This window comes from Poecilia reticulata, linkage group LG5 (genome assembly GCF_000633615.1).
Source record: "Poecilia reticulata strain Guanapo linkage group LG5, Guppy_female_1.0+MT, whole genome shotgun sequence".
Lineage (NCBI taxonomy): Eukaryota > Metazoa > Chordata > Actinopteri > Cyprinodontiformes > Poeciliidae > Poecilia > Poecilia reticulata.
In genome coordinates this window covers 6,241,946-6,255,117 of record NC_024335.1, presented here as the reverse complement: position 1 = coordinate 6,255,117, position 13,172 = coordinate 6,241,946, and the positions used below count along the sequence as shown (strand labels likewise).

General features: G+C 38.3%; 1 protein-coding gene across 5 annotated transcripts in view; it reads left to right on the top strand.

The window, feature by feature from the left end:
• Nucleotides 1-12,630, top strand: part of LOC103464476 (alpha-1,3-galactosyltransferase 2) — a 15,833-nt gene extending 3,203 nt beyond the window's left edge. Inside the window, exons 2-7 of one of the 5 annotated variants that reach the window (XM_008408602.1) lie at nt 4,708-4,781; nt 5,213-5,296; nt 5,736-5,825; nt 6,208-6,303; nt 9,767-9,904; nt 11,922-12,630. In XM_008408602.1, the coding sequence (XP_008406824.1) occupies nt 5,295-5,296; nt 5,736-5,825; nt 6,208-6,303; nt 9,767-9,904; nt 11,922-12,606 (1,011 nt within the window). In that variant the 5' untranslated portion in view covers nt 4,708-4,781; nt 5,213-5,294 and the 3' untranslated portion in view covers nt 12,607-12,630. Of the gene's footprint in view, nt 1-236; nt 319-4,707; nt 4,782-5,212; nt 5,301-5,735; nt 5,826-6,207; nt 6,304-9,766; nt 9,905-11,921 lie in introns of those variants that run through there. The other 4 variants (XM_008408605.1, XM_008408606.1, XM_008408604.2 and 1 more) reach the window with 4 other exon arrangements.
• Nucleotides 12,631-13,172: the final 542 nt, after the last annotated feature.

The window sequence follows — 13,172 nt, the reverse complement described above, 5'->3', positions numbered from 1 at the left end:
AATAATAATAATAATAATAATACTTTTGAAAAATAAAGAGGACAATGCATATTAATCAACATGAATTGCGTAAATATGCCAGATTTAGCCAAAGAGGCTAATTAATCACTGAAGTGATTCTCACTAAAATCCTACTGTTCTCAGTATGCGCYGGTGTCTGAAGCCAATCCCTKTTTCGAAGTAATGGCCTCCTTGAAAAGGGAGTGACATGCAAATTAGAATATTGTACAGACAACCTGCTTCTAGACATACTGTGGAGCTGTATGCGCCGCGGCGTTAAACAGGCGAAGCGTTTGGATTAACAAAAGAAACCTGCAGGTAGGCTACTTTTTTTTAATTTCATTTTAAAATGTTGTGTAGGACTCATTCTTGAAGTATTGTTTTTCATGACCCTAATTTGTCTGTCCATCATTTAGCGYAAAAATTAAGTTATTAATCAGAAAAATCAATCTATAGAAAACAAACTTGGCGGGGCGTATTTTTTTATTTTTTATTTTTTCCCTATTTGTGGGGTGTTAGAAAAAGTTTTAGACTCACGTCAAAATGTATGAAAACAAAGCGCGCAGTATTTACACTGTAAAAGTATTCACACACGTCTGATTTTTCTTAATTTACAATTTCGTCAAACTTCGATGTTGTTTATTGGGGTGGGGGTTCGAAACAAAATTGTGCATTTGTGGTATATAGTTTAAAATATATTTCACAGGAATCTGACAGTTGTTGCATACTGAATAAACTGTTGCCTATTCAAAATCGGCATTTTCTTTGAAAAGTAGAGCAGCCTTGAGCAATCGTTTTGAAGTCTTATTCTCAGATTCCCAATTTGATTTAAGTCCGAACATAACTTGTTTTGATATAATCCAGATTACACCGCCGATCATTTTAATGTTCGCTATAGTCTTACTTCCTGCGGAGCAAAGAAAGATACAGTCACACTTACGATAGACTGGTTTAGACTAAGATAAAAATAAATACTCCAAAAGAAACAAAATAGAAAAACCGACAATGACATATTTAAAGAGAATTTAAGTGATTTTTCAGAAAAATGTGGCAAGTAATTTTAATTCTGCACGCAAAATTCACTGCTTTTATTTAGAAAAAAAAATTTTTTTTGAAAATGACTGACGTTTTTTCTCAGGTTGAGAAGCTGTTTCAACATCCTCTGGTGTGCACCAAAGTTAGCGGCGATAACAAAAAAGAAAAAAATAGATTAAGCAACTTGTCATCATACTAAATGGTTTTGCAGAAAAGTATGGCAAGTTATTTTAATTCTGCACACGAAATGTAAATATGCTGCTTTTATTTTGGAAATGGTTTGTCCAGCCTTTTGGATGTCGTTTTTGTCAACTARGTTTWGCACTTTATAACATTTAACGCTGGTTTTATAAATGGACTGTCTGCTAAGCCAATGTGTGGCTTGAGAAACTTTCAAAAGCCACAGTGGAATTTGAAAGTCACTGTGGCTTTAAAATGTCCCATTTCAAACAGTCAGACGGAAAATAGTCAAAATCTGCAGAACATCTTCACATTAAGTTGCGTATTACTTTCAACTTTTGTCCAGAGTAAATTCTTTTTGAAGCAGGACAAATGCAGCAGGMGACACATGCATTAATTTGTCACATCTTTGCAGCTTTTGTCATTATTTCTCATGAWTTTCATTTGAACCTGAATTCTTAAGGCAGCTTGGTGCCTTTGAGTGCCAGACTGTCCCACTGACATCAAATCTSTTTTACTGTCCCACCTTTCATCATCAAATTCAAAACTAGTTTCAGGATGACTAAAAACGGTGCGATAAGTCGTTTGTGATTTTGTGGAAGTCTGACACACTTTCAGATCAGATCCTGAGCTTGACTTTTCGCTCAAACTGCACTGTTTTAAGACGAAAAATTAACCGTATTTAATTTTTCATCTGATTTGTGATTCAACTCTGCTCATAAAAATAGATATCATAAATGCAATCTAATATTTTCGACTTTTTTTTAGGTCAAATCAAAAATTCTTCCTTGACACAACAGGTATCGAATTAGTCTATGTCTTGAATTTGGACTGTTTACCTCACTAGAAAACTGAAAGCTATTTTTAGAAGAAAGCACCCATTTTCTTTGTTTGCCACATGCTTTGTGGAAGGATGAGTAAGTTATAGCTTACGGTGTCAGCATCATGCAGCGGGATGAAATCAGAACTAAATCCAGCTGGGAGTAACAAAACTTGGAAAACTGATGTTCATTGAGGCTCTGCGGCATTGCTACAAAGTTCAGTTAAAATGTAGGCTCTGTTATCAAGATTTTTTAGTTATGCACAAAGTTATGATGATTTGCTACATAAAATCTGGAGCATGTACTTTCATGAAAACCGATAAAACCCTCTGACAATTTTGTTGAGCACAGCAACCAGCATTTGCCATCACGATGAACTCTTAAAGGTGACAATCTCAATGATCAAATTTCCACAAATTCCAGTAAGATTTGCAACGCAGTCATTTGCAGACAACGCAGTAAGAAATTCAGAGAAAACAGGAAAAAGATAATCACYAAACGCCGTAGTTTCTGCTGTCAAGGAAGTCCAAATCCCACAGGAAAGAGCTGCAGAACCAGAGGAAGTGACCGAACCCATCACGTACTCACTCTGCCACTCTAAAACTTTGGAGATTTTGAATATAATACATTTTTAAGGAGACTCAGAGAGAGAGAGGCTCATGGAAAGCCCTTTCCTGGGTTGATCCAGATGTAGCCCCAAGAATCTAACTGAAAGTCCTTCGACTTGTGAAAGTTCTTGGATCCAACAAAAAAAAAAAAAAAAACAGCGTGAAGCAGTGGTCCCGAGAGTAAATCAGTTCTTCCGTCTGGTGGAGGTTCAGTTCTTCTCTGAAAACCTTGATGGTCTCCATGATTCTTTCTCCCGATGTGAACATGAAAAATGTCCTAGAAGCACAAAACCTCCCGAATATAAGCGAGTGCTTCTGATTTATGYGGTTTGGAAGAATCCCTAYGTGRCTTCTCGTATTCAAGTCATCCCTCTTTACTGGAAAATTCTCCTTTTTTAGGAGTTGAAACTGTTGTGAAAGAGTCTCCAGCACTTTGTCCTGAACAACTTCCCTTTTTCTCACCACTCATCTGAGTCACTTTCTGCTTCCCATCCTACCAATTGCTACATCTTATACATTAGCAATCGCATCATTGATATCATTGTTCAATATGAATTCATTATTGATATTTTTAGCATTCAGCCCTCCAGTTATCTACAATTTTGACTTGTCATTTATATAACCCATACAGCCTGGGGTTGCATCATCCTAATATCAAATCTCCCTGTATTCTTATAATAAACTTATTTCCAATAAGAAAGGCATCTTCTCCATTAATGTTAAAGTGATTATGTTCGACATTAATCTGTAAAGAAGAAAACTTTGACTTTACAGAAAGTAAAGTCAGAAAGTTACTGAGTAAGTAAGTATTTAATAAGTAAATAGAGTTTAACTCTCTGAGCTCTCACACACACCCAAACTTTCTCAAGGCCCCGTCACCATGGAGACGCATTGATCTGAGGCTCATGAAGTTTCCCTTTTTGTGACTGCTGCTCATTTTCACACACAACATAACGGGTCGATATTTATTCCTTCACCGCACTGAGACATTATCTTACTGTTAATTCTTCTAATTTAGGGGTTTGGGGTGTTCTGTCCAATCTCAGGTATTTTTGACAATCTTTGCAAATTGTTCTTTTTGTCTAGMGACGTTATAACGCAGGAGGGTTTCTTACCATTTCAGTCTCTGCAGCCCTGCATAAAGTACATAAATGTGATGCATGAATTTGAATAATTATGTTGTTTTTATAATCTAAAGAGGACCTAGGGGAAAAAACCTATTTGCATCAGGTCATTTGCACATCCACTGTCAAACATTTGAGCTGCATTTACATAGATGTGTCTACTGTCTTTTACTCTTTAAGACATAAATTTAGCTAGTTTTAGATTTTGAACCTGGATATGAGTTTGTGAAAGATAAACCTAAAAGTAGTAAGTTGTGTTAACTTCTTATTAATTTTTTCAAACCTCCAAGAGTTGAATAAACTAGAGTTTTTGTGTTGGCACCTAAAAAAATTGAAAGAAAAAAAAGACAGGAGTGGGAACTATTTCCCAGAATGCTTAGCGGCTTGTTTTTGCATCCTGAGATGGAAGTGCGTTACATTGATCTGAGTCTATATGTTATYAAGGCAAATGTTTATTTTAAACCTTGAGGATAACATCCCCTTCACTTTAAATGTTTTTAGCAAAATTCATTGTGATGTTTAATAAAATTAATCAKCAGATCAGAAATTTTGTTAATTCAATTTGAAACAAGAATTTGAGTTATTCTAAAGTAAAATAAGTATTTATTTTAGCTTGGTAATGTGAGTGAAAATAATAGAGAAATAGGTGAAGGCAATTCCTTTTGTTGCATATTGTGAAATAATTATTTGGTTTAAATTGCAGCAKTAAGTTAAAACTCACAATTCAAGATTAACGAGCTTAAAAACAATATTTAGACAGTTTGTCTTTTGTTAAATCAACTTCATGAACTGTAATTTCTGAGTTAAAACYTAAACTACATTTTCCAGGCAGGTGGAATTTCAGTTTCAAGTTAAACCACTTTCAAATGTTCTACAGTGTATAATTTCTGCAGTATTCATTTCAATGAACATTTTCTCTTTCAATGTCATGTTGTTTAGAGAAGAACCAAAACAGGCACACAAGGCAATTAGTACAGTCTGTGCATTACCCATGATGCTCTTCTCCAACTGAGGTATTTCTCAGAACCTTCACTCAACATTTCCTTTCATGTCTTTCCGTGAATTGAGTTGTACTTCTTCAAAGAAAACCTTTTTAAGCCAACAATGCACACCACAGGGTCAACCATCCAAACCACTCAGATGTCTCTACATGAAAAGATTGTTTTGTTTTTGTCACAACAGCTACGATTTCTTCCACGGCTCTTTTCTGTGTTGTAACCTGAAAATATCCTAACAGAGTTTAAATGGGATTTTTTCCTCTTTTAAACCATGTCAGACACWTACAAACTGAAAACGTAAATTGATAAAAATGTGTTGGTATTATTATTCATTATTTTTCATATTAAATTAATCATCTTTGTAAATCCAGGATAAATTTGTGAACCTTTTTTTCTGTTAGAAATATTGAATAACGTTCAGATCTCATAAAATATTTCTCTTCCAGCATTTTTGTGCCATAATCCACGGTTGCCATCACCTTCAGCCTACAGTCTGTTTTCTTTCCTGAAGTCAACAAACAACCAACAATGTGGGTAAATGTCTACCTTAAAACATATAACAAAGTCTACTGATCCCAGTTAGAGTGCCGCTGCAAAACAATCAGACAATCTGAGATCTTTACAAAATCAATCAAGTTCAATCTGATATATTTGCAGATGTTTTGCAAATACCATTAAATCCAGACGATAGACTCCCAGTTAAGAAGACTACATCCTGAAATTGAACCGAAAGATGATTTAAAACGCATCCTGACTTAACCAGCTGAGTTTCTGCAGCATTTTCTGTGTTTTTCCCTCAAACAGATGAATTTTAAAAGTGAAAAAAAGTCRTTTTWAWTKKYYTTTTTTTTTTTTTATYACAAAAGCCTGGCACATAAACGGAGGCGTGTAAACTTTTTATATCCACTGTTYATTTGTTTTTGGGGTTTTTGACGCCGTCTGGGGCTTTAACATCTTTTCTCCCCACAGGAGCATTCAGAGGTCAAAGACAATTTGGAAATTCCTGTTTTTATTTCCAATTGCAACGTCCATCATGTTCTTTGCACCTCCATCCGTTCGGTGAGTCATTAAAAGATCCTGGCATTAAAATGGGAGGGAATGTTTAATCCCAGTCATTACGACCAGACCTCACTAATCTGTCAGGTCTGTACTGCAGACTAACAACTCAAACGTTGTGAGTCACAAATATATCACCTGAAGGTAAACATGGTTTCATTGACACAATTTTGCTCTTGTTTTGCATCACATACCTAAAGGTAAGATTAAAATCCTAGACTGGATTTTCACCAATCAAGCCAAAGAGATCAGATTCAGACTCAATGTAAACTAAGAACTCCCATCTTAAGCACATCAGCTAACAGCATGTAATCTCACACTGGTTTTTAGAGTCTATAATGCATCAGTTCAAAATTTAAAGTAAAAAAGTTTTCTCTGATTTTAGATTCTTAATTGGACTCATTCCAATGGACAAATGCACTTTGGAAAGTGTAGAGATGCTGACCTCAGGTAACAGTGCAGACTCAAGCCTCGACCTGTGGTAAGACGACTAAGTTCTGCATGCAACAGACTTCATGAGAAACAATCATTTCTCATGAAGTCTTAATCTGCAGTTTCTCACCACCAAGTTAATCTGCAGTCATTACTTGCTGCTGCCTAAATGACTTGCACAAGTTGTAATTTTAGGTGGTTTTCTGTGTGTTGCTTTAAATGTGTTCATGTTGTGAGTAGTGCAAGACTTGCATTTAGATTAACAAAATTCGATTAACATAAACATTAAATTGAAATTGAAGGTCAGATCTTGTGAAACTTATTTTATTAAGAAATGTAATTACAGTAGTAGGCAATTTGTGTGTAGAATACCAATTGAAGAAGCTAAATTAATAACTATGCATGTAACATTAAATACATATGTTGAGTACATTATATTTTTTGAAAGATATTTGGCCCTTTTGGAGTGTAGATATTTAGTTTGACTGCTCAGTTGGCAGTGAACACCAAAAACACCAAAAAGTTATCTTGAGGCCTTCAGAAAAACATTTGAACACTTCATGAGCTTGGTAAGTTATCTAGTGACGTTCAAACAGCAGCTCCGCTGTACAGAAAGTAGCCTAAAATGATGTTATTGCGCAACACCTCCCCCCCCTTCTCTCTCACTCTACTTCCCCTTCTCAGAGGAGGGAGATGTGCAGCCAGCTCTCCATGTAACGGGTAATTTGAGTTTTCTAAATCTGATGGGATTTTACCCTGTACAGAACGGAGTAAACTCTGTTTAAGCTGGCATCGAGAAAGACTAGCCTGGTTTCTAACGACCTCCCCCTCCAGATGTCCCACCCTTCTTCACCCTGTGAATTAGCTAGATTGAGCAGCCTGCAATAAGCTAGTTTCACAGAGCACACCTGTTAACGGTCGCTCTTTCTCTTTATTACAACTTGCACTTGTTACTGAACCAGGTTGATTTTAGTGACTCGGGCGAGTCCCAAGGGTGTTGTTTTAGTTTTGGCTAAAAGCAACCTATAAAACATTTCTACTTTTTCCTCCCAGAATCAAACTTCATAGCTATTTTACAACCATCAAAGAACTTTAAGGCGACTCATTAATTGAATGTCCACAACATCTTTTAGATTTTCTTAAATGCTAATTATTTTATTAGTAAGGCAATTTTGCAAGGGTCAGTACAGCTTAATTCAGTAGCAGAAATAATCAAATAAGTAAAATCAATAATCTAGCCTATCTTTCCCTAATGCTGACACTGAGAACTAAAAAAGGGAAACTTTGAGAGAGACGGACGGAGTTTGGCATTTTGAACCCCAGAACTGGCCTGAAGATGAAGAAGGTGTTGCAGCAGCAGGAGGTTCCCAGTACAGGAAGAGTACTGACTTAGAGCGGCAGGTCTCGGGCCTCAGGGTGACTTCCTCATGCGCGTAGCGGTCCTCAGCTTCTTGTCTTGCAGCTCTGTAGCTCCCTTCTCCTCGTCTCACGATCTTCCTGGTCCCACGGAAGGAACACACCAGTTCTTCCTCTTTGCCTTTGTTCTTTGCCTTTGTCTTTATCTTTGTCTTTATCTTCATCTTTGCCTTGGTCTTTGTCTTTGGGGGTCTAAACCCAGCTGTTGAGAGAAGTGCGATTTGAAGCCACATGTTGCGGGGCTAACGGGTTGGTCCCCATGTGCAGAACAGTCTCCGGCTCTGTGGCCCCGGCTCTTCTTCAGCTGCAGAGTTCTTTGTCCATCTCCGTCTTGGCTCGAAGCTGCCTGAAGGATCCAACCAAAGATTCCTCTTTTGCACCCACCTTATAAAGGGTTTATCCACTCTTTTGGTGCGTTTACATTGGCTAGCTTTGTTGCTGTGCCGGTCTCATTGGCTGACTGCTTGGACAGATGATCTCATATCCATCACCTTGGAGAAGTTATGTCCTGATGTCTGTTCTCTTTTCTTAGAAAAGTTGAAGTTCTAGCAATAAGGCCTTGGTCATCTCCGCTCTCCCATCAGTTCCCCTTTTCCCCTGACCTTTCACCTACCATCTACCTTCAACACAACATCAGTGACCTTTAATTACAGTTACAACATTTTACACCTTTTCAAGTTCAATGTCAAAATCACATTTATAACCTTTTAGTTTCTTTGATTTAACATTCATTTATAATGTTATAATAACCATAACTTATTAGTTACTCTTATTATAATCATAATGTGAGTTCTTACAGACATTTCTGACAAGAAACCAAGAATAATCCATTATTCTAATTATTTTATACCATGTTACAGTTACTTGTTTTACCTTTAAGTACTTCCACAAGTGTAAGAGTAAGTGTAAATATTCTTATAATCAAACCAACATCAACCACTGGTTAAACCAATATTAATTATTGGCATAATTATAAGTCATTATTTTAAGTATTTTACTGTGGGTTTTATCCAATCTCTCAAAATGTTTAGATTTTATTCTTTAAAAACCTTTAATGCTTTAAAATAAGGAATGGTCTGAATTATTTTTAGACTGATGCAAGATAGAAACTTCCTCTTTATTAAGGAAACCAGCTCTTCCTGTTTCATGACTCTCTCTCTGCCTGACTATGATTTTTTATGACTTTTTTCTATTTAAATTAAATAGAAAAATTAGAATTAAAGCAAAGTTTGCAGGACACAATAACAACACACACAAGCAGATTCATTTTATTACCGTCTGACTCTACTGTTGGGTCTTGATGTCACCTATGTCATTAATTTTAAGGTAATTTTATTTATTATTACTATTAAACTAAAATCTCCAGCATGGGGAAGTGGGATGAGCTCGACTTTTCTCGACAATGAGAAACATCCAAACATTGCGTCCAATCAAATCCAACCCAACACCCAATGGCAAAAGACTAGAAGCAGTTTGCAAAGAGCCCTAAACAAAGAGCCCTAAAAGAGCCCTAGACTAGAAGCAGTTTGCAAAGAGCAGGTGGATGACGAGGTACTGTGGGAGACCGGGGAGGACACCTGCTGGATAATGCGCTGCTCTATCTCTTGCTCCTGTTGCAGCGCTTTGACGAACGCGGCTTTCAGACGATTGGTGTGCTCAGCTTTCAACGCCTTTTTCTGATTGGACGATTGGTGTGCTCAGCTTTCAACGCCTTTTTCTGATTGGACGACATGCAGTCCGGGAGAGAACCGGGAGGGAGGAACGGAGGGAGAGGGGGGGCTCAGGTCTGCCACACCGGAGTGGGGCAGGCCCCGACCGGCCCCGGAGGACCGGCCGGCCCCCTCTCGGCTCCGAGCTGGGACTTAGTCTGCGAACCGACTTCGTGCCCCTGGTAAGGTAACGTTCCAGCAGGGGGGAGGGAGGGAGGCCCCGGAGGTCGGCCGACAAAAGGTTGGATCGAGGGTCCCTACAGGACCTGTGAGCCTTGAGCTGCTTTTACTTGTAAATTGCATTCCTATTAAAAGAGGCATAAACTCACCATGCACTATTTCTTTTTTTTTTTTTGGTATAAACTTCAACTTCCTCCTTTGTTTCAGGTCTCGAAATGATGTGCAAACATGCACTTCCTGGAACGCTCCCATCATCTGGGAGGGAATGTTTAATCCCAGTCATTACGACCAGATACACAGAAACAAAGGATCTTCTGTCGCCTTGACTGTTTTTGCAGTCGGCAGGTTGGTTTTCAAATGAATGTTAGGTAGGGCTGAACAACAAAACACATATCGGTTATATCAGTTTCATATCAGTCAATATTGACAATTATTGATTAGTTGTTTTGTTCTAAATATTTGAAATACTTCCACACTGGTTGAACAACCTTTCCCGTTTGATCCGCAGCTTCCTCTCCAGCTGTTGTACTTATTTTCTCCTTTCACTCCACGCCGTTATTTTTTTTATTTTTAAGCAGTTACGAGACATTGTGAGAAAATCTTAAACTATCGCTGCGCAAGTTACTCCACAGGTTGTTGCTAGGTAACCAAAGAGTGAGTGAGTTGCTAGGCAACTAAAGAGCCAGCGAGTTCAGGGCTTCCAAAAGAGCTGGGGACGTACTTTGCAAACCCACAGAAAAAGCCACAAAATAATAATTAATACAACCAATAATTATCATATTCATTCATACAATGCTGCCGAATGCCGATTTTAGATGGCGGAAAATTTTATTGTCAGATAATATGACTTTATTACCAGATGCTACAAATTTTTGTCACAATCTCCTCTTTTGATTATGTGTAAATATGCAATATTTTATTTTAATAACATAAAACTTGGCAGGCTGCACAGTGGCGCAGTTGGTAGAGCTGCTGCCTTGCAGCAAGAAGGTTCTGGGTTTGATTCCTGGCCCCGGTCTTTCTGCATGGAGTTTGCATGTTCTCCCTGTGCATGCGTGGGTTTTCTCCGGGTACTCCGGTTTCCTCCCCCCAGTCCAAACACATGACTGTCAGGTTAATTGGCCTCTCCAAATTGCCCCTAGGTGTGATGGTGTGTGTGCATGGTTGTTTGTCCTGTGTGTCTCTGTGTTGCCCTGCGACAGACTGGCGACCTGTCCAGGGTGACCCCGCCTCTCGCCCGGAACGTTAGCTGGAGATAGGCACCAGCACCTCCCGCGACCTCACTGAGGGACAAGGGTGTAAAGAAAATGGATGGATGAAATATAAAACTTAATTTTATTCCCACAGTTCTTCTGGTTTTTTTGCAGCAGTGTTCTCCACAGCTGGACGGTTTCTTTTCTTGCCAGTAACTTTTCCATCAGAAAATGAAATAACATTTAAATCAATTATTTTAACTTTAAAAACAGTTTTAAAAACTGATTGAATAACATAAAATATGATGTAAAAATTAAGATTTAAACATTTATGTGATTTATTTTTTTTTTTTTTCATTTTTTGCCTCATCTTCCCTCTGACTTTTTAAGCCCCCACAACGCTCCCTGGTCGTTTGAAAAACACCGTCCTCAGTTGATTGATGCTACCAAACTAGCTTGACTTGCCATAAGAGGTTGAGTGGCTGATCGGAGTTCAACAAGTCTGAACAAGCAGTGATCCGCTCTAGTGGCACAAACAGGGAGAAGGGTGGGGCTGTCCCTTTTATCCTTATTGTCAAAATATTGCAYGTGTACTTCTATTGATGGATTAAGTTTCTCTTTCTCAGAATCTATTTAATTGCACAGTCAGGTTACAGTTCTAAACATGTGCAGGTGTGAAATGACGTTACGGTTGAAGAAAAACAGACAGAAATAAAAATACAGTGTAATAATAATTACAAACACGCAAACAAGCAAAAATACTAAATTTAATTTAATCATCAGGCTCCTAAACACATTAATAATGAATTTCTACCAACACGTTTTTGCACACGGTTTAAATGGTCATTGTTCACCAGTGGGAAACTTCTCTGACTTTTCAGTCTTAGTCTGTCTGACAAAATGGAGCAAATCCATAATTATTCATAAAATCGCAGCTGACAGTGGCTTTTTTTACACTGTTGTCATAGCAACTCCACAGCAACTGAATACCTACTAAGATGGCTGTCAGCTGCAAAATTCCCAGGAGTGTGACATCATATGGATATTGATCCATATGAGACATAATATTCCCATGTCTATGGCAATATTATTGATTACCCAGTCCTAATGTTAGATCACATCCTGGTTTCCACCACAGGAAGATAAATGCTGACATCTTGTTTCCGCAGGTACCTGGATGCCTACCTGGAGGCTTTCCTGAACTCATCAGAGCAACACTTCATGTCGAGTTTGCCCGTGACATACTACGTGTTTACGGACTCGCCTGAGTTAGTGCCGAACATCAATCTCGCCCCCAATCGGCACCTGAAAGTAATCGAAGTGGAGAGACACACGCGGTGGCAGGACATCTCCATGATGAGGATGAAGGCGATATCAGACGTCATCGAGTCGGATATCCGCCACCACGCCACGCACGTCTTCTGCTTCGATGTCGATCAGGTGTTCACCGGCAGATTTGGCCCCGAAGCTCTGGGAGACTCGGTGGCTCTGCTTCACGCCCACTACTATCACCTCCCAAGGATGCTGTTCACCTACGACCGCAACCCGAAATCCAAGGCGTTCATGAAAACTGGGGATTTCTACTACCACGCTGCCGTCTTTGGAGGCTCCTGGAAGAGCATGAAGGCGCTGACGGAGGCCTGCTACCGCAGCATCATAGCGGATAAGGAGAACGAAGTGGAGGCCTTGTGGCACGACGAGAGTCATTTGAACAGGTACTTTTGGCTTCACAAGCCCAGCAGGGTTCTCTCTCCAGAGTACTGCTGGGACACCAGCATCGGCTACAGGAGCGACATACAGGTGTACCGGCTGCTGTGGGCATCCAAAGACTACTATAACCTGAGGACGTCATAGATTAAAGCTCTACTTTATTTTGCATGGTTGCAGTTGGCTGTAATTATAGTCAAAAAAGGAGTATGTTTTCACCAAAAAAAACTCAAATTATGAGAATAATCTCAGAAATTGTCTAGAAATAACGTGGCAATTAATGAGCGTAAAAAGTAAAAAAAAAATTAAAAAAAAGATGCTACAAAAAACTGAAATTTTGAGAACAATCTCATAAATTTTCAGGTAAATTCTTGGAAAAATCAAAAATTTGTTAGAAAAAATTATATGTTGGGAATAATCTCAGAAATGTTTTCATTAAAATTCAGAAATTTTTGAGTTTCAGAATTTATTTTTTTTTGCAAGAAAAAAAGAAAATTTGAGATCTCAGAAATTTTCTAGAAAAAAAAAGTTTACAATTTTTTGCATTTTAATTTCCAATAGGCAAAATTTTTCAACTTTTCAAACTCAGAAATTTTCAATATTACTCTAGTAAATTTCAAGTACCCTCTTTTTTTGTCTTTGTACGATTGCCCTACTACAGCGCCGCTTCCTACATCACCTTCTTAAACTTTTATTTAACCAGAATAAAACTC